Source organism: Barbus barbus (assembly GCF_936440315.1).
Source record: "Barbus barbus genome assembly, chromosome: 9".
In the NCBI taxonomy this organism is placed as follows: Eukaryota; Metazoa; Chordata; class Actinopteri; order Cypriniformes; family Cyprinidae; genus Barbus; species Barbus barbus.
The window spans coordinates 10,943,316-10,965,069 of record NC_136737.1 but is presented as its reverse complement, the minus strand read 5'-3'; the positions used below and the strand labels follow the sequence as shown (position 1 = coordinate 10,965,069).

Sequence of the window (21,754 nt, the reverse complement as noted above, 5' to 3'; positions counted from 1 at the left end):
ACAAATACTATTCAAATATTTATTACAATACAAATAAATATTTTATATATTCTTCAATAAAATGAATTTCATTGGGCCCTATCTTGTCTGCCACATCATAAAGCTGTAACAGGAATGGAAACAACAACTTGTGGCAAGGATCTAATTGTTGGAGAATTTTAATAAAGAGACAGGAAAACAATAAAGAAAGTTGTGAGAACTCCTAACACCAGACAATGACTGACAAAACACAAGAGAAACACAAGAGCTATTTAAACACAAGGGATATAAGCATTCTAACAATCTAATTCCCTAAATTAGGTGTCAGTCGATCCAATTTCATTACCAAATGACAAAAATAAATTTGGAGATTTTACGGAGCCCCTAAAGGGAATTTTGCAAAAACACAAAAATACACAGATTTAAAACCTTAACTGCCCATGATGCAAACAATCATTTACTATACTGTGGTAATACAGAGTCAGACAATCTAAATTTTTTTATTAAGAAGTATTTTTCTAAATTTGATTTTTAAAAGCATTTTCATGTGATTTTCATTTTCTGTGAATATAGCCTATAATGTATAATAATAATAATCACAAGTCTTTTATATTTTGAAATGTTTATGTTTGTACTTTTGGAAATATCTTATCTGCAAATTAAGCTAATTATTTAGCATTTTAGGCTCATTTTGAGCACAAAATATGTGCTTTCTGTAAATGTATTTGTTTCTTGTGTAATTGTTTGTAATATTTGTCACTAAGCAATTGTATGGAATGTAAAGATGACAAACAGGTCTGAGCCAGGTTTGAGTGCATTAAATGCATTCATCATTTTAACGCCGTATTTCCATAATTAACCTCACCTAACTTTAATATACATACCTATGATCTATACAGCATGCCACTATCTTCTTTTGGTCTAAAGTAATGATATATAGGCTGTGCATGGTTAAGGCTGATTTGCAGTTGAGAAACCTTTCAGCACACCCATTTCTTTGACCTGCAGCAGCTGTTTCTAAGAAAAGAAGTAGTAATTGCATTGCATACAAGAAAGAAATGGTCCAGAAAGAAGGTGGTTTGGAAACAGAAAAGAGGGTGTCTTAATCTCCAGAATGTGTATTGGACATGAAAATTCATGAAATTATAGTTCTGCATAGAACAGGGAAACATGAAACCGAAAATTGTAACAAATGTGTCAAGCAGAAACAGTAGAACACTAAATGTGATGCTTATGAAAGAGTAAGATTTAATTCTATTTTGGAATTTATTTGTCACTCTAGACTCTTGTTAGGAGATGGGCCAAAACAATGTATAATTTATAGTGAATTATTTATTTTGAAAGAAACAGGATGGATTAATAGAATTTAGTTTTTTTTTAAGTCGTTGTTTCAAATTTCCCTACCATACTCCTTTCCAGTAGGTGGCGGGAATGCGTCTTTTAAGTTGGTCTGCCAACCGCCATTAAACTCCAGAAGAAGAAATGTGCCTTCACAGCTTTGAGTCTTCTGAGGTGAGGTAATTCTTCCTATATTTATACAGCTTGTTAAAGCAACATTTTACAGGCTCATTCCTAAGTTACTAATACACGACGGGTGCAGATTCCTTTTAGAATTAAATTTGTACTTTTTTTTACTTAAATAGTACATAAATAGAATAAGCAATATGATTGTGTCTTAAGAACCAATCTAACTTTATACACATGCAGACAATGAAATGCACTGTGTCATACAGTACAAATATTTGTACAAATACAAATATTTATGACCCCCTTGAAGAAATTTTGGAAAATGTTAAAGATAAATTCATTAATCTGGTGCACTTTTACAGTTCTAAATGAAGAGCTATAACCCATTTTCATTGTGCAAATTGAATGTAAAACAAAAGTGCATTGACTTGTCCCTGAACCTTAAAGGTGATGTAAGTTTTTGACTCTTCTTAAGCCAAAAAAATAACATAATGTGTTTGTAGATATTTAGGAAACATGTTATGTTAGTAATTCTGCTCTGAAATGTGCGTTCTGGGGTGGAATGCCTTTGTTTTTGTAGTACCCATTTCAACCGCTAGCTGTCATCTTACATACGGCACCTTTAATAGGACTTAACCATGTATTTGTTGTAGTATCTCAGTCTACATTACATTTACATTGTGCAATAAAAAAATGAATCCAATTAAGCCAAATTTTCTCTTTGATCTGTTTTGGGTAGGTTCCTTTGTGTGTTATATAATGGCCACTAGATGCTCTCTGGATGTATGTTTTCCCTGAAGAGATATATGCATGTTTGTTGTGTTTTGCTGTGAAATGAGAGTCAGGTGTCTTTATTAAAATCAATATATTAAGTATTTATCGCTCATCCATTCATGATCCACCCACAATTAACTGGAACATATTTTTTTATTACTTGGCCCGCCCTGACCCGTGGATAAAACCACAATACACGCATCACTATTGTGTACTCTCACAGAATGTCCCAAGTCTCCACTTCGTTCCAGACCATCAAGTTTTAGGGTACAAGCTCTTTACTGGTAGTGATGTTGTAAAGGGGAATTAATGGGAATCAACCTTAATTTGTTTTCACTTATGCTATGTATTTATATTTAGTCTGTGGCTCAATCTGTTTTTAACATTATTTGTTTTTCACATGAAGAGGCTTTTCAGTAGCTGTTAATTGTGGCACTCCCTATTATTAATGAGTGTTAAGTGGTTCTTCGTTTTTGGATGAAAAGATGGGGGGGGGGGGTAATATGACGAGATTGATCACGACAATTATATGTCACAATATAGGTGTTTTTGCCACATTTTTGATATCATAAAAATAATTCTTGTTACCAATACTAGTAGCTATGTTTCCATCCAAAAATATGAATTAAACTTATGCGCAAAACTGGAATATTGCATAAAACATTTGCGAATAAAGCACCGTTTCCATCCAAAGAGTCAAATAGAACAAAATCATCACTTCCCGGTAAACTGGCACTAAATATCACTAAGAAAACTAGGAGAAGCCACTGAATATAATAATTTTCATATATGATTAAATACTTGTGCCTCAGAGCAAGCAGATGAAACACAATAAATGCAGTCATTGCTTTCGGAGGTGGATGCCAGCTGTTTGGGAACACAGTCGTGTAAAACAATTATACAGAAATACTTTGATGACAGACTCTCCTCAGACATTTCAGAATGACCATAACAGCACACAGATGCTGTGAACAAGACTGGTCTACTGCTAGTCAAGTTATCCCGTCTCATAACACAAAGTCACATGATTTTTTCAATGAGTTTTTTATGCGCATTTTTTTAGAATTTATGCGCATCTTGGCGTTTCCATCCAGTGTTTTATGCGATATTCCAAAATGCACATAAAAATAGCTGAATGGAAGCACAGCTAGCATCATAAAAAAACAAATAACAGCCTAAAAAAACACAACTCAAGCATAATTACAAACAAATTGTTCAAAGTAATCAAATGTATATAAAAAAATATTTAAAAAAATTCAGACTGCACTGCTGCATGCCATGCCATATCTCTCACAGCAGGCATGCATCTGTTACTTCTGAGATGGGCAAATTGAGAGATCGCTGATCAAATCATTAGAAGCAATTATCTGATAGTAGCTGATCTGCTGTGGGAAAGGTATGTTCATGTTGTCCTATACATGAGAATGCTTTATATTATAAGCACTTCAAATAAAAAAGCATAAGCGTTTACCACATCTTGCTCTGTTGTACTTTGGCAGATGCGTGTGCTGGTTAATGTCTCCGACAGGTGTTTTCCTCAGCATGTAATTTGCATTTTATGGTTATATATTTATCTGTAAAATAGATTTAAAACAAATTGAATAACTTTACATTTTGATAGATGGATGAACACATACAAAATGATTTAAGTGTGTGAATTTCTGAAAGCATCAATTTGATAACTGATTTATTTTTGATTTTGACAGATCTGCTCCTCCAACCACACAGGAATTCACCAACAGTTCAGCTCCTCCCACAACAGTTTATGAAAGAATTTATGAAAGTCGAAAACATGACTGATCCAGAACCCTGCAGAATAAAACAGGAAGATACTGAAGAACAAATAGGTTGGCGTATGTTCTTTATTCTTCACTAAGTTTATAAAACTTCTAAAGCAGTTCGTCAGATTCAGTAGTTGCTGTTAATCATAATCATAAACGCTTAAAAATAGGAGTTAAAACTGCAGTACTGAAAAGACATGGTTACAAATTACAGTGGTTAATTTTTGGGGATTTTTACATTGTGTTGAGGCTCATCTATTCAGCGTGGATAAATATGATGGATTGTGGTATACTGGCACCTGTGGTTAAAGGCATTAACTGTGCATAAGTCACTAATGCCATCAAAACACACCCCTACAAAAAGACAAGACATACTGTAAAAAATTAAAAGAATATTATGGGTTGGTATTGACTTCAACTGTTGTTTTGAAAATGGTTGTTTAAAAAGAAAACAGAAAGCCAGAGGTGGAACCTGAAGTGAAACGAGGCTTCTGCACAGCTAAGAAGCTAGAGCTGGACCCTCAACAGCCCCAGCAGCTTTGATGCTTCAAGACAGAGGAGGTTCAATTCTGCCAAGTCTGGACCACCCGCAAACCCCCTCGCTTTGGGGCATGGTTTACAGTTTGGCCAGGATTTCTATATTGCCTAAAGTATCCAGGTTTTGGCTTTGTTTTCCTGTTTTGGTAGTAGTCTAAAAGTTGTTTGACCAATAACATAACATGCATTGTATATAGTACAATGCATGTTATACATAGTACGTAGTGTACCAATCGGGCCGTGAAAGAAGGTGGGATCTATAGAGAATGGTCAAAGCAATGCACGTGCATATCAGGTGTGTTCAACTTAAAGCGGCGTTGCACGAGAGTGATTGGTAAGCTTAAAGCAGCCGTCTGCTCCACTCTCTATAGCTGTCACTGTACTTAGATGTCATACGTTGATCTGTGCAGCGCAGATAACCAAAACCTGGTTATTTTAGGAAATTCATAAATCCTAGCCAGGATGTGTCCCTGGGAAATGGCACGTCTGGTCACCTTAACCTAAGGAAAAGTTATTTGGTCCACAATTTCATTCCTGGGGGGTGATTTTTATATCTGTACTATACATATTTACTTTATATTTACTTTTTTTTACTTTATACTTTATATTAGTAGTTAAATCAAAATTTTAGTAATATTTCTCACTACAAAACCTGTGCCTGTAATGTTTTAAAATAATAATTGGATAATAAATGTACTTAATTCAAATGAATTAATCAAAATGTTTATTTTCTACTGTTACCTAAGGGTTCAAATGTCTTTTTCCTTTCACATTAGTTTATTTTCTATACTGAAAACTTATTATAATGAACTCTTTTACTTTTAATTTTAGACCTGATAGAAGAGAACAAGAAGATTGAAGAACTGACTGAAGTGGAAGAGAAACATCATGTCAAAACTGAAGAAACATCCTGGAGTTCCTCATTGAAAAGAAGAGATGAAATATGTTTCACTTGCACTCAGTGTGGAAAGGGTTTCTCAAGCAAGCAAAATCTTGATGTTCACATAAAATGTCATCTTGAAGGGTTTTCAGATGACCTGAAGGACCACCTGAAAGTTCATACAAAGGAGAGGCCTTACGTATGTTATTTATGTGGGAAGAGTTTTATTCAGATGGGTACATTAAAAAAACACCAGAAAAGACACAGCGGTGTGAAGGATCATGTTTGCTCTGAGTGTGGGAAGGCTTTTTTTACAGATTTTGCACTGAAAGTGCATCAGATAGTTCACACTACAGAAACACCTTACAAGTGTTCACACTGTGACAAGAGATTCAAACGGTCAATATATGTGAAAAGACATGAGAGGATCCACACTGGAGAGAAGCCGTATACATGTGGTCATTGTGGGAAGAGTTTCGGACGAAAAGGACATCTTAACAAACACTTGACAATCCACACTGGAGTGAAGCCGCACAAATGTGATCATTGTGGGAGGGGTTTCACACAAAAAGACCTCCTTAATGTTCACATGACAATCCATACTGGAGAGAAGCCGTATACATGCGATCAGTGTGGGAAGAGTTTCAGAATATCAAGTGTTTTTAGAGGTCATCTGCTTATTCATTCTAGTGAAAAACTCTATAACTGTGACCAATGTGGTAAAGATTTTTTCAGGACAAGTGCCCTAAAGAGGCATCAAAAAGTCCACACAAAGGAAAGGCCTCATGTGTGTTCTTTGTGTGGAAAGAGTTTTAGTGAGCGGGATGCTTTAAAAATACACCAGAAAAGACACAGCGGTGTGAAGGATCATATTTGCTCTGAGTGTGGGAAGGCTTTTTTTACAGATGCTGAAGTGAAAAAGCACAAGGAAACTCACGCTACAGAAACACCTTACAAGTGTTCACACTGTGACAAAAGATTCAAACGGTTAGTATATCTGAGAACACATGAGAGGATCCACACCGGAGAGAAGCCGTATACATGTGATCAATGTGGGAAGAGTTTCACTCAATTCTATTCTCTAACCTATCATAAAAAAAAGATGCATGTCTGAAATTACAGTAATTCAAATGTTGATCTGTACTTCCAGGTGTGATGCTGTGTAGAGTCACATCAAGTGATTATTTTGATAATCAATTAATTGAGATGAATTAGATTAAAATGATTGATTGACTGATTGGTGATTATTTCAGATGTATCAGTAGCTTTTATTGATTATTCGGCTTTTATAGTTAGTTCAAATGTTATAGCCATTCTAACTAATAAATTAAATAAGGAAATCACTTGAAAATGTTTTTTTAATAAACTTTGAGTAAATTGAATTGTCCAGAAGTCATCAATAAACCAACTTTGCTTAGAACTTAAACAAAAATTGGTTGATGGTCATTTGTGTATATACATGTAATAATTCCACATGCATCTCCAAAAATAAATACATTCATTAAAAATGTAATCTTTTTCTAGCTGGCCTTACGGTACGGCCAACCTAGACGGCTACCTAGTTTGCCTATAGGCATGCAGCGGCCTAATTTTGAAGGATCCTTGGAAAACAGCCTTAGTTTTGCGTCCTTCATTTATCTCATGTTGAACTGAAGAAACTGAAAGAAAACGGGTCAGCACTGAACTTTTCTGAGTTAATTATAAAATGTAAGACAAAAATGTTTTTCAGAGATGAAGGCATATATGTTTTGTCACTAAATGCCAATATTGTGGCCACTGGGAGACCACAGACAGTTGCCATTCATTGTACTGCATTAATAGAAAGCCAGTTAATGTAAAGATTTTTACATAAAAAAGTGTTTTTCCAAAATTAAGTTATAATAGTATTAATGGTATTTTCATGCCATGACCATGGGGGTGGGAATTCATGTGCACTAGGCCAATGGTTCTCAAACCTGTCCTGGAGGACCCCAAGCCCTGCACAATTCGTATATCTATAACTAGATGAGGCTGATGAGTTGCTGGGCGGCTTTAGTTAATATTGCCATCAACGGGCAACCAGGTGAGACACAGAACCCACGACCGATCTAAAGTATTCAGAAAGAAATGTGTTACCCATTCTCAGTGGGAAAGTGCCCAAGGACAGGTTTGAGATCCCCTGTAAGAGAGATGGTACTTCACTTTGTGTCAAAATGGTTGATTTATTACCCTCATAAAAATTTCACCCCCCTCCCATAACTGGACACCTGTTTGGACACCTGTTTTGTACACCCCTAGCCCCCACCGTCTCTAAGCGGCCATTTTATTGACCTTATGGTGAACTTAAGAATTTATGACTGTGTGTGTGTGTATGTGTGTGTGTGTGGGGCCGATGTTATGTGGTTTAAACTTTAAATGATGAATTTGTGTTAAATGGGGTAAAGGGAAGTTTTTATTAAAGTGTTTTCACATACACATCAAGAAAAAAAAAACATCAAACATGTACGTAAAACGTACAAAGACTGTTTATTTCCCTACAAGTGTAGACTTAAAACAGGAAAAACGTAGAAAATAAAACAAAAAAGCATTAGATACACTATCTTAAAACTAGTTGTTTGACAAAGTTAAATAGAAGAAGTGAGCGCGTTCGTTTAAACCTATTTTGCGGTTTTAAAAAGTTGTGACTTTAAAACAGATACAAAGTTAAATAATATAGATTCGTTTTTATCTTACGATGGTACGTGTGTTTTTCCCTTACAAGTGGACACTAGTCTTGTTAAAACAGTTTTAGGAAAAACTAAAACAAATAAAAAAGCATTAGATACGCTATTTTTCCTATCATTAGAATTTAAAACTAGATCGTTTGACAAAGTTAAATAAATAGAAGAGTTGCGAGCGCGTTCGTTTATCTATAACAAAAAAGAATCGGATGCGTTAGTTAAAACAATAAGATATTTATCAAAAAAACTATGTCTTGCTTTAAAAAAAATAGTTTGACTTTATAACAGACATAAAGTTAAATAATATAGAGACGAGTTCTCTTACCGTGAAGTGAAATAAAAAATATCAGACCGTTAAAACACCAGCATAAGATAGCTGTAAAAATCTTCTCACATTACAATTGAAAACCTAGTCTTTGTCCCAACTTAGAAAAGTTAAACAAATGTCTATCTTACGCAGCGTCCGTTTACACAACCTCACGCTTCTGTGTCAAAACTGAGAATGAGCTGCGGGCCGCTGTCAGGACACACCCACAGCACCGCCCTCTAACGCTGTAAGGAGAGTCTGAAGATTTGCATGTTAAAGAAATTAAAGTAATGTTTTAACATTAGAACAAAGTTATTTTATAAATATTTTACATTTCTCAATTAATGAAACCGTTCACCATTCATCATAAAACTTTTCACTTTAAAAGGTTACATAACCTTCTTGTAAACAAACGCCCCACAGTGGAAAAATGTTGTTTGTTTGTCTTATTTTATTTTAGTTATTCACACTTAACACCTTTTATTTATTTACTCTTTGATATTGTCAATCTTAAAACTTCTAGTGTGCTGCGTCGGTTAAAATACACGTGCGGGAAGAAACTGAAATGATAGCAAATGTTTTGGATTTTCAGTCATAATTAGAGGGGTGGTAAACTTTTTTTTTTTTTTTCTACAACATCTTACGAATGTAAATGTATGTCTCACGCAGAGCGACCGAATGAGAAAGTGTGCTGCGCGTCTGGTCGCACGGGCACTGAAACGGCGTTATCTGATCAACGTTGTAAAATAGCTAAAGTTTCTGGGGATTCAACTCATTTGCAATCTAATGAGTTTTTGAGGGGATCTGGCGTCGTAAACTTTGTTAGAACACGGTCCATTGATTAAAACAGACGGTGTTTCTAACATGTTCAGCGATCAAAGCATCTCTATGGCATCTATTTTACGATGTGCACCTATGCGCGTGTGTCTGTGCGTCTCTGTCGAAGGTTTAGACAAAACTTCCCAACCCGGTCAAAGGAAGTGTAGTTGAGAATTGAGTATTTATAATGTATTTATAATCTATTCGAATGGTGGGGTTTAAATTAACGTTCAGGAAGTGATGAGATAGAAAAAGAAGGCGATAACCACAAACTTAAATAAATACAGGTCCCCAAAGATGACGATTTTAATAAGACGGTCTATAGGAAAACATTCTTTAATTTACTTCATTTACCTATTATTTCTTTGTTTCACTCATATATTTTTCAACTGTCAACACAAACACACACACACACACACACACACACACAAACATTCAACATATCTACACGTAAACATCCACATAAACAACCATACAGTTAAATATTTAAACTTATGATGTCTCATACAAACCTTTTTTAAAGAACGTTTAGAATCACACTGGGTATCTTTACAAGGTGATGAAAAGCAGCATGATTAAACAATGATACAACTTTTGTTTTAACAAATAAGTTTAACCTAAACTTATAACAAACCTAAAATCATGATCCTTTAGACCAGAGCAAGGATTAGAAGCAGTCAAACGATCCTCTGAGTAAAGCAAGACTCTTACAGAGATTTTTCTTTAGGAATTGGACCTATATTAGACTGAAAATTACTTAAGGTTGTCTGCAACAAAAGTATAAGGTCCCACAAATGCTTCTCAGGATCTTTACAACAGATTAGACTTTCTTTCTCACCTTAAAAACGGTATTATTAACCGCAGAGTTTAAATGTAGCATTTGTTCACAGTATAATGTTCTATTAAAATAAAAACAACTGGTCTATATAGGTTTATTTGACTAAGATTTGATCAAATAACTGATATAAGAAACATGCAAATATTTGATAAGTCCATCTTATCACACCACAACCTGACGTGTCTGATGGTTTATGATAAGATCTTACTGATACAGATGTGTTAAGTGTCTGTAAAATAGTTTAAAAAGTCATCTTTTTAGCTTCCACGTAGGATTTGTGTCCACGCTCGAGTGGTTTTTGTGTAACAGAATCCTGAGACAAATGAAAACAGAATGTGTGAAAGGCTTTACTCTTTAAGATATTTGTAATGACAGACTAAAAGCTTTATAAAACAATCGTGCGTATGCATTTCTCTCGTACATGTATACAGTAACCGATGAATACACAAAACACCATTAATACATAACCTTCCTGACTCCATTGTCAGGAAGGCCCAGCAGAGGCTGTACTTTCTTCGCCAGCTGAGGAAGTTCAACCTGCCACAGGACTTACAGAAACAGTTCTACTCTGCCATCATTGAATCCATCCTCTGCACCTCAATAACTGTCTGGTTCAGTTCATACCAAATCTGACCTCAGAAGACTACGGAGGGTAGTCCGCACTGCTGAGCGAATCATTGGTACAACCCTCCCCACTCTCCAAGAGCTGTACTTATCCAGAGTGAGCAAAAAGGCTGCTAAAATCACTCTGGACCCCTCACATCCAGCACACTCCCTCTTTGAACTTTTACCATCTGGTCGACGCTACAGAGCTCTGAGCACCAGAACGACCAGACACAGGAACAGTTTCTTCCCTCAGTCAATACATCTCATGAACACTCAATAAATAAACGTAGAACACACAACTAATACATTAGCCATTCACCAAACTCACTTATTTTATTTTCTCATTTCTAATTGCACATACTTGACCTGTACATACATAGTCGCCTATATTATATATTATATATTGTGTTATTTATTTATTTTTTTTTGCTGCTTTGTACACTGGTTATTGGCTATTTCCTGTTATTTTGTTTCATTACCTGTGTCCTGTCCTGTTACTGTCCTTCTGTTGCACTGTGGAGCTTCTGTCACTACAACAAATTCCTTGTATGTGTAAACATACTTGCCCAATAAAACTCATTCTGATTCTGATAAATTCAGTGTGATTCTATCATATCAATCAATAATAAAAGATTTAATTTATATACCATATCTGACTTTCTCTTCAAAACACAATAAACTTTCTTACGACTTTTTAAAACGTGTTGAACAACCGGTTTTGGGGGAAAACCGTATAGTGTTGTGTTTCTAATTTAGGATGGTTGTAGTTAATCACGTCTTTATCTAAAACATTTTTTATTCAAACTCTCTTACGCGCGCACACACACACACACACACACACACAGAGCTTTCCCGGACAGCTGCAAATTGGCAACAAATTATTTTCTTTGTTTTATCATTCAGCTGTAGCTAAAACCCTATAACGGAGTTATACTATAGATGCTGAAAGTGCTCATTAACCTGTTTAACTCTAAAAATGTGAACAATGTCGCTCACGAGTAGTTTAACAAACAAGGGTACGCTCATAAAACAAGTCTGGAAGCGATTTGAAGTATTCTAACAACAAGTACAACCGCTTCAGAAAATAGCACCGCAGTAGGCTAAACTCTGGATGTGATATCGACCGACTTATCAGATGTTCAACATATTATTACAAGGTCTTGCTTATAGTTTATGATGAAGCTAGAAAAATATAAGAACACAACCAAATCCTAACGCTATTTCACGAAATAACGCAACAACGGGTGCTCCGTTTCAACATATACACGTCAAATCTGTTTTACCCTAAGTATATCCTATTCTTCTTATATATATCTATCTATATATATATATATAGATATATATATATATTTGTTTACGCTAAATAGCTACGTTTTAACAATTCTTTTTGTTTTTACAAAGATGTTATATTGAACGCGTGTAACTAATACCTCCTTCAAACGTTGCGGCCTTTCAGGTCAGCGAACCACAATACCCAGCATACACCTCAGACTACAAACGTGGCCGTCGGGGATCCATATGCCAAAATGCTCGTGCGTGACAGCGCTCTAAACCATAGGACTTCTGATTATACGGGTGCACAGATATAAAAAGACACGCATTTCCACACTTTTGTGAAGTACACGCACCTTTCCGTGTTGTGATGATGTAAACCCTTTTTGTGGTCTCTGTTAGCGACGTGAAGTCCAATTCATTTCTGCGAAACGATTCTTTCCCACAGTTCGGTTCAGTGATTCGGTTCAAATAACCAATTCTTTGTCTCATTAAGTCGTCTCGCTGTAATCAAAATGGGTGTGAAAGGTGGGATAACATATTAACGTGATGTTTTGGTACGTGTCTTACACAACTGTGCGTTACTTAACGTTTTTATTAAGTTTTAATATAAAAGGTAATAGTCTGTTAACAATTTTGATGCTTTTATTATGAAATCGTACAAAGAACCACTAAAGTACGCACTGTTTGTTAACACGGAATACTCAAAATAATAACCTACTACGAGGTTTATTTACAGCATGCCGAATGTAATACAGTTAAACAGAAACATTACAACATTTCAAACTTGTTAAACAACAGCTTCAATACATTCCTCTTATGAAAACGATTAAAATCGAATGCTGTCAAACAGAATGTTGTCTGCAAGTTCCCGACGTGTAAATTACCAACAAGTTCTCAATATTCTCAATATGAAAATATGTTCAAAACGCATAAACATCCATCACGCATATAGTTTGTGCGTCGATTTAACACGTTCTGTACATACGATCAAAAACACGACCGACAGACAGACAAACCCTCAACGATAGCTGAGATGGATCAGGAGGGAGGACAAAATTATTATTATTCGTCACAATAACATACCGGGTCCGAGAAATTTGATACCCTTACTACAGATTTTGCGACATTCTTTAATCTAGTTGTTATTTTCCTCTTATTCAATCATAAACCTGCAAGAGTTAAATTAATTGATAACATTTGAACAAATTCTCTAAGTGAAAAAATGAAATCCTGTGTTTTACGTTCAGATTTGTCTGATCGTTTTGCGATATTGCATCATTCTGTAATTCGGGTTAACGGGGTTAAATTCTCAAAAGAAATACAACAACGATTAAATGACAGTCCTTCTACATGACACCGCTTAAGACTAAACAACACTAAAGGACATCTTTCTGGTCTGTCTACGATGTGTACGTTCACAAGACAGACCTCCACTTCAAATTATTTCCCTTGAGGCGTTTGTCCACTGAATCTTTTTCAACACAACGACATTAAACATTAAAGAGTGTTATCGGTCACTATCGCCATCTTCTGTGAGTCAAATAAAGCAACATCTCTGGCGTACCTAAGCATCTACAATGCGTGCATGCGGTAAACATCTTTGTTTCTCCACTTCTGTCATTTTTGTTAGATGTAATGCAAACAATATTTTGAGAACTATGATGTTCCACGCTTTGTAAAGGTTATAGAAAGAATTCAAACATAATTTTTACATAGGAATTATCTTTGCGCAAAGCCGATCGACTAAAAATCATTGAATTACAAAATGCAAAACTGTATACACCATTTAAGAAAAATTGCTCTAATGCCTACAGAATACAGAAATCCGCCTCTTGATCTATTGCGACTGGCATTTTACTAAGTCAGACGATCGGCATTACGGATGACGCGGCTCACATTTTGTTTGCTGGACTACATATGCCATTACGCTGTACTGTAGGTGAGACCCTCCCTCTGAGAACCATCAGCATTCGGTGTTTATAGAAATAAATGAAAATTAAGAAAAATGTATTGTGAGTGTTTGACTAAGTCGGTATTTCTTTTTTAGGACAATTATACATCTATTTGATGTGAGACTTCATTAAGGCGTACTGTTTTACACTTACAGCTGCAACGTATCTCACCATCGTACTCAAAGTTACACATTCAGTAAAGTCTGAAGTTGTACGCGATCTTGAAAAGGCTACCCAGCAGGCACACAACGTCATATGACGTTAATATTAGGTTGGATTTAGGTCGCGACGTCAGGTGACCAAAATTCAATGTCAAGCCAACGTCTAATGACAACGTTGATTTGACGTCCAAAACCGACGTCAATTGACGTTGATATTTAGTTGTTTTCAGGTTGTGTTGGGAAGTAACCAAAATCCAACGTCGAGCCAACGTCTAAAGCCAACGTCATATTGACGTCAAATACTGATATACAGTCGTCGGGTATGGCAACCAAAACCCAACGTCGCCTAGACGTCATAATGGTAACGTCCACACAACGTCAGATTCTAACATCATTTGACGTTGTTTTTAGGTTGTGGCATTAACTAACCAAAATCCAACATCGAGCCAACGTCTAAAGCCAACGTCATATTGACGTCAAATACTGATATACAGTGGTCAGGTATGGCAACCAAAACCCAACGTCGCCTAGACGTCATAATGGTAACGTCCACACAACGTCAGATTCTAACATCATTTGACGTTGTTTTTAGGTTGTGGCATTAACTAGCCAAAATCCAACGTCGAGCCAACGTCTTAAGCCAACGTCATATTGACGTCAAATACTGATATACAGTCGTCGGGTATGGCAACCAAAACCCAACGTCGCCTAGACGTCATAATGGTAACGTCCACACAACGTCAGATTCTAACATCATTTGACGTTGTTTTTAGGTTGTGGCATTAACTAACCAAAATCCAACGTCGAGCCAACGTCTAAAGCCAACGTCATATTGACGTCAAATACTGATATACAGTGGTCAGGTATGGCAACCAAAACCCAACGTCGCCTAGACGTCATAATGGTAACGTCCACACAACGTCAGATTCTAACATCATTTGACGTTGTTTTTAGGTTGTGGCATTAACTAACCAAAATCCAACGTCGAGCCAACGTCTTAAGCCAACGTCATATTGACGTCAAATACTGATATACAGTCGTCGGGTATGGCAACCAAAACCCAACGTCGCCTAGATGTCATAATGGTAACGTCCACACAACGTCAGATTCTAACATCATTTGACGTTGTTTTTAGGTTGTGGCATTAACTAACCAAAATCCAACGTCGAGCCAACGTCTAAAGCCAACGTCATATTGACGTCAAATACTGATATACAGTGGTCAGGTATGGCAACCAAAACCCAACGTCGCCTAGACGTCATAATGGTAACGTCCACACAACGTCAGATTCTAACATCATTTGACGTTGTTTTTAGGTTGTGGCATTAACTAACCAAAATCCAACGTCGAGCCAACGTCTAAAGCCAACGTCATATTGACGTCAAATACTGATATACAGTGGTCAGGTATGGCAACCAAAACCCAACGTCGCCTAGACGTCATAATGGTAACGTCCACACAACGTCAGATTCTAACATCATTTGACGTTGTTTTTAGGTTGTGGCATTAACTAACCAAAATCCAACGTCGAGCCAACGTCTAAAGCCAACGTCATATTGACGTCAAATACTGATATACAGTGGTCAGGTATGGCAACCAAAACCCAACGTCGCCTAGACGTCATAATGGTAACGTCCACACAACGTCAGATTCTAACATCATTTGACGTTGTTTTTAGGTTGTGGCATTAACTAACCAAAATCCAACGTCGAGCCAACGTCTAAAGCCAACGTCATATTGACGTCAAATACTGATATACAGTGGTCAGGTATGGCAACCAAAACCCAACGTCGCCTAGACGTCATAATGGTAACGTCCACACAACGTCAGATTCTAACATCATTTGACGTTGTTTTTAGGTTGTGGCATTAACTAACCAAAATCCAACGTCGAGCCAACGTCTAAAGCCAACGTCATATTGACGTCAAATACTGATATACAGTCGTCGGGTATGGCAACCAAAACCCAACGTCGACTAGACGTCATAATGGTAACGTCCACACAACGTCAGAATCTAACATCATTTGACGTTGTTTTTAGGTTGTGGCATTAACTAACCAAAATCCAACGTCGAGCCAACGTCTTAAGCCAACGTCATATTGACGTCAAATACTGATATACCGTTGTCAGGTATGGCAACCAAAACCCAACGTCGCCTAGACGTCATAATGGTAATGTCCACACAACGTCAGATTCTAACATCATTTGACGTTGTTTTTAGGTTGTGGCATTAACTAACCAAAATCCAACGTCGAGCCAACGTCTTAAGCCGACGTCATATTGACGTCAAATACTGATATACAGTCGTCAGGTATGGCAACCAAAACCCAACGTCGCCTAGACGTCATAATGGTAACGTCCACACAACGTCAGATTCTAACATCATTTGACGTTGTTTTTAGGTTGTGGCATTAACTAACCAAAATCCAACGTCGAGCCAACGTCTTAAGCCGACGTCATATTGACGTCAAATACTGATATACAGTCGTCAGGTATGGCAACCAAAATCCAACGTCGAGCCAACGTCTTAAGCCAACGTCATATTGACGTCAAATACTGATATACAGTCGTCAGGTACGGCAACCAAAACCCAACGTCGCCTAGACGTCATAATGGTAACGTCCACACAACGTCAGATTCTAACATCATTTGACGTTGTTTTTAGGTTGTGGCATTAACTAACCAAAATCCAACGTCGAGCCAACGTCTTAAGCCAACGTCATATTGACGTCAAATAATGATATACAGTCGTCAGGTATGGCAACCAAAACCCAACGTCTCCTAGACGTCATGTTGGTAATGCCCACTCAGTGTCAAACTCTAACATCATTAGATGTTGGTCTTTTGTTATTTTTAGTTTGCGGTATTAACTAACTAAAATCCAAAGTCGAGTCAACCTCTCAAGCCAACGTCATATTCATGTCAGTTACTGACATTCAGTTGTTAGGTATGGCAACCAAAACCCAACGTCACGTAGATGTTATAATGGTAATGTACACACAACGTCAAATTCTTACATCATTAGACGTTGATCTTTTGTCCAACGTCGAGCCAACGTCTTAAGCCGATGTCATATTGATGTCAAATACTGATATAGTCATGAGGTAAAAAAAACAACAACAATTTTCACAAGAGAACTGTACATTTAATGCTGTTGTTACAGTTATTTGAAATTATTAGCAAAATTCTTTAGAACAACTTCTATAAATTAACAAATGTTATTTTAAGTAGCTATAATGTTATTAATCACAAATTATAGTAGTTCTCATTTTTTAAGACAGGAAAATGGTTGTATTATTTATACTCTATTTTTTTCTGTTGTCTTAAATTGCATATAAATTAATGTAAATTCACACAAATAATCTGTAATATGTAGCTCATTAAAGGTTTATGTCCATAGCTGTTTAGCATTTTTCTTTGTAATTTTAAAGCACATCATATCAGTTTTATATTTAGGTGTTTTTACATTTAAACTCTGCAATTCTGAACACAAATATAGCTGACTTATTTCATTACATCAAAATATGCATAGTCTGTTTTTTAAAGCTGCACTACTCTCCAGGTTGAAACTTTCAAGCCTCTGTCCACACACCAGCTGATCCAAATTGCTTTGCAATGGAAATTGTGAACAAATTGAGAAAAGTATGCATAATCTTTAAAAGCTCAAACAAAAACAAACAAAAAAACATTGACTTCACAAACACGTCATACAGCCATCGTAAAATATTGGTATGTTATCTGATCAGAGTATGCATTTGTTATTTGTGTGAGAGAAACCCATACCTACTGAGAAATTTGAAATGAGAAAAAAACAAGAGCATAGAGAAAAGGGTCTGAGAGGACTGGAATGCATACATTCCATTCAATGTGTAGAAAACATACATTCAAATATAGAAAATTTAGAATCCTCAATTTGCCAAATGTGCATGTCTGCGTTATGGAAACACCTTGCTGTGAGGTGACTGCATAACCACGGAGTACTGTTGCAAGCAATACAGTGATGAAATGAATAAGAGTACATTCATTATCAAAGGCCTCAATTATTGTTGAATTAGTCGCACATCAACATTTACAGTTTACATTTTCCCACACCACGAATGCTGTAACAGCATTGCCACTGCAGTCAACAGTGTAATCTGTAGACAAATGTTGCAATTATGACAGTGTTTGTAGTAAGTGTTACTGTGGACAAAGGAATAAACCTAAACCAACAGGTGGTGTAACACTTACAGCAAAGGGTCAGATATAGAAAATGCCACAGTTAGGCACAGCTGCATTTAGGCATAAGAGTGGTTATACAGTTGAGGCAAGGTATTTGTTAAAGTTCAAAAGGGTCATTATTGGTCATGTGAATGAAACTGTAATTTACAAGTATAGCCAGACATGTACACACCTTCTCTGTACTCCTAAACCTAACCTTATTTTAACTATAAATTCGTATGGAAATTATAGGTGAATAGTGAATGGCACAGATGTGCCTGACCCTGGTTATGAGCATAAGTGAAAACACAATTTTACCAATTACTTACATGTAACAGCCTAAAAAATAAAAATCAATACATATTTGCTATCTTTTGTTTAAAAAAAAAATTTCTACAGTTACAATGTTGTTTGACATCTCTCTATGTTGCTTTGTTCGTGATTGGTTAATCTGAATGTCATCCAGGAATCTGACCAATGACAGCAGGGCACGCCTGCTCCCGCTCAGATTTGAATATTGAGCTCAGTCGTTACAGCAGCTCTGTTTATCTGCAGTCCTGCTCCGTTCAGTGCTCTAGGAATGGATTTTACATGATTGTCTCATATCTGACAGATGAGTTATTATTTTGACCGATTTTGAGTTATGCGGTGTCGATTGAGAACACAGACACAATGGCTATGGACACATAATGGAAACGGCAGAAGGTAAGTACCTTTTATAATTGTTTTTTGTTACTGTTAAAGTGATATGATAATCGCGATGACATAATCTGTTACTGTGTTTTGTGATTATGTTTTAATACTGTCCAGATAAGGCTGTGTGACGATGTCTTGGGCATGATTAAAAGTGACTCGTTGTTGTTGTTTTTATATCACGAAATGTAAATATATCCGCGTAGCGTTAGTACTACAAGTTCTGGAGGTTTATGTAATAGATACATATACATGAATGACAGAATAAATAGCGGGAGCTGGACCTTAATATGAGTTAAGTACTGAAGGCCGCCTTTTGCTGATCTTATTTTTAATAACAGAATGAAATAGTAAAAATAACGATATTGTTATTTTATTGTAAAATAAAATGTCTCACTCTGGAACATGAACAACTGACATGTGTTCAACAGAGAGATCATGAAACCACCTGAAGAATACTACCATGCTTTCGGATCCAATTTACTGCTAAGTGTTTGTATAAAGCTGGTGAGTAGCCAAACTTTTTGTTAGCCTGTCAATTACTATTGTTTTATTAAACCTGTTAAATATTCGTGTGTGTGTGTGTGTGTGTGTGTGTGTTTCCCCTCTCATGGCCCAGAGGTTTTGGGATTGAAAATCTTCTGCCATATGATCTTCTGTAAAAGTGAGTATTCATAATACTTTAATGATCATGTGCTGTTATATGTGAACATGGGCAAAGCAGGCAAACTCTGCACCAAGACACCACTCTGATTCAAACTTAATTCTTGAGTTTAGCTCACTCAAAATCAAAACTCCCTCATCATTTTCTAACCCTCATGTCTTTTTTAATCTTCTTTTGTGTTCCACAGAAAAAAAAAGTCAGTTATGCAGGTTGGAAAAGACATAAGTGAGTAAATGATGACATCATATCCACCTTATTCTTCACATAAAAATGGCCCATTTATAGATTTTATGGGTCTTGCTTCCAGATATTTTTACTTTTTTAGCTATACAGAACTGCTCGTTTTGCTGCTTGATATTGCAAATTGGTTTGTCATACCATATTATTTTAGTGTATTATCTTAATTATGAACACACTGGTTTGTAATACAAACAGTTTTACTATTTACTGCATGTTGTTATTGTTATTTAAGGCTAATGAACTTGAAGTCTCGCCCATTGGCTTACTTCTGCGTTTAGGAATAAGGTGGATGAAGTATGAAGATACTTGAGTAATTTAATGATCTCCTCAAGTACATTTGTTAGACATCACCGACGTGTGATAGAAAAGCAGTGTAAACAGATTAATAATTTTATTAGTTATAAATATACAGATATTAGCATTTTAGCAATTGATAAAAATATTATATTTTTATTTTTTTAGTGTACTAATTGCCATTTTTTACATCTGGGAAAAGTTGTTATTTGTTGTGAATACTCATTTCTTTATTTGCATTTCCTGTAGCTCAAATAGAGCATGGCGCTAGCAACGCCAAGATCATGGGTTCGATTCCCAGGGAAAGCAAGAGCTGATAAAATGTAGAAACTGTAACTTGAAAGCAATGTAAGCCGCTTTGGATAAGTGTCTGCTAAATGTAAATGTATTTATAATTACAAGTAGGGTTAACTTGTAACTTGCTCAAGGGTAACTCAAGCCCTGTTTACACTAGTGGGTTTCCTGCCAGGACTGAGACTCGAACCCATGACCTTCAGGCTACGAGTCTGCCTCTCTAACCATTAGGTCACAGCTAAATAATTAAATTAGTCAGAATATCTCATAATGTCAAATGTTGTTTAAAGAAAAGGTACACAAATGGAATCTTCCTTTTTAAGGACTTTTCAATAAATCTGTCTTTTTTTTTTTACCCCCAGATGCAGCAAGGATCCAGCTGATTACTTCAGATTTGGAGGACTGCTCTTTATCTACTGTGTCTGTCACTTCTGGTGCAGAATCATGGACCTTTATTTGTATGTTTTGATTTTACTTTTTATTACACTTGTGTAGCTAGTATTCAGGATTAAAATACAATGTAATTTTTTTCCACATATATTATCAGAGCTATATTGGAGCCCAAAAGGGTCAATCAAATATTGATAAAAACACTATAAACCTGATTGGGATAATACAAGCTAAAGTACAGTTCCCTGCACAAAGAAAAAAATTGATACTAACCCTAAATTTTTCAATTGCTTCTCAAGAATTCCTCTTCAGGAAATTTGTTTACACAAATTTACATCTGAATAATGAAACCGTTTTAAAGAGATACTCCACCCCAAAATGAAAATGTTGTCATTAATCAATTACCACCATGTGGTTCCAAACCCATAAAAGCTTTGTTCGTCTTCTGAACACAATTTAAGATATTTTGGATGAAAACCGGGAGGCTTGTCAATGTCCCATTGACTGCCAAGTACATTACACAGTCAAGGTCCAGAAAAGTATGAAACACATCGCCAGAATACTCCGTCTGCCATCAGTGGTTCAATCATTATGTTATAAAGTGACGAGAATACTGTTTGTGTCAACGTAGCGCCATTTTGGAGATTATGCCCTGGACACAAAATGTGTACACTCTTCTGTATCAGCCTCGACACAGGAATGCGTCTTCTGCGTTGATTTATGCTTTGATTTGAACGCAAACAGCGCATCCCTGTGTCAAGGCTGATACAGAAGAGTGTATGTGTTTTGCGTCCAGGGCATAATCTCCAAAATGGCGCTGTGCTGATGCAGAGGAGACGTTACGGTGCCTAATTGTTGAATAAAGTCATTATTTTTGTTGTATTTCTATATAAAAAAGTATTCT

The 21,754-nt window shown here is 36.2% G+C and overlaps 1 protein-coding gene across 2 annotated transcripts; it reads left to right on the top strand.

The window, feature by feature from the left end:
- Positions 1 to 1,438: 1,438 nt before the first annotated feature.
- Positions 1,439 to 6,915, top strand: LOC306875020 (uncharacterized protein). Of its 2 annotated transcripts, none has more exons than XM_079425385.1 (3): positions 1,439 to 1,491; positions 3,927 to 4,067; positions 5,370 to 6,915. In XM_079425385.1, the coding sequence occupies exons 2-3, from the start codon at positions 3,986 to 3,988 to the stop codon at positions 6,530 to 6,532; spliced, it is 1,245 nt and encodes a 414-aa protein (XP_079281511.1). In that variant the 5' UTR covers positions 1,439 to 1,491; positions 3,927 to 3,985; the 3' UTR covers positions 6,533 to 6,915. The 2 variants fall into 2 exon arrangements, with proteins under 2 accessions (XP_079281511.1, XP_079281512.1); XM_079425386.1 differs by lacking the exon at positions 1,439 to 1,491 and adding an exon at positions 3,720 to 3,764.
- Positions 6,916 to 21,754: the final 14,839 nt, after the last annotated feature.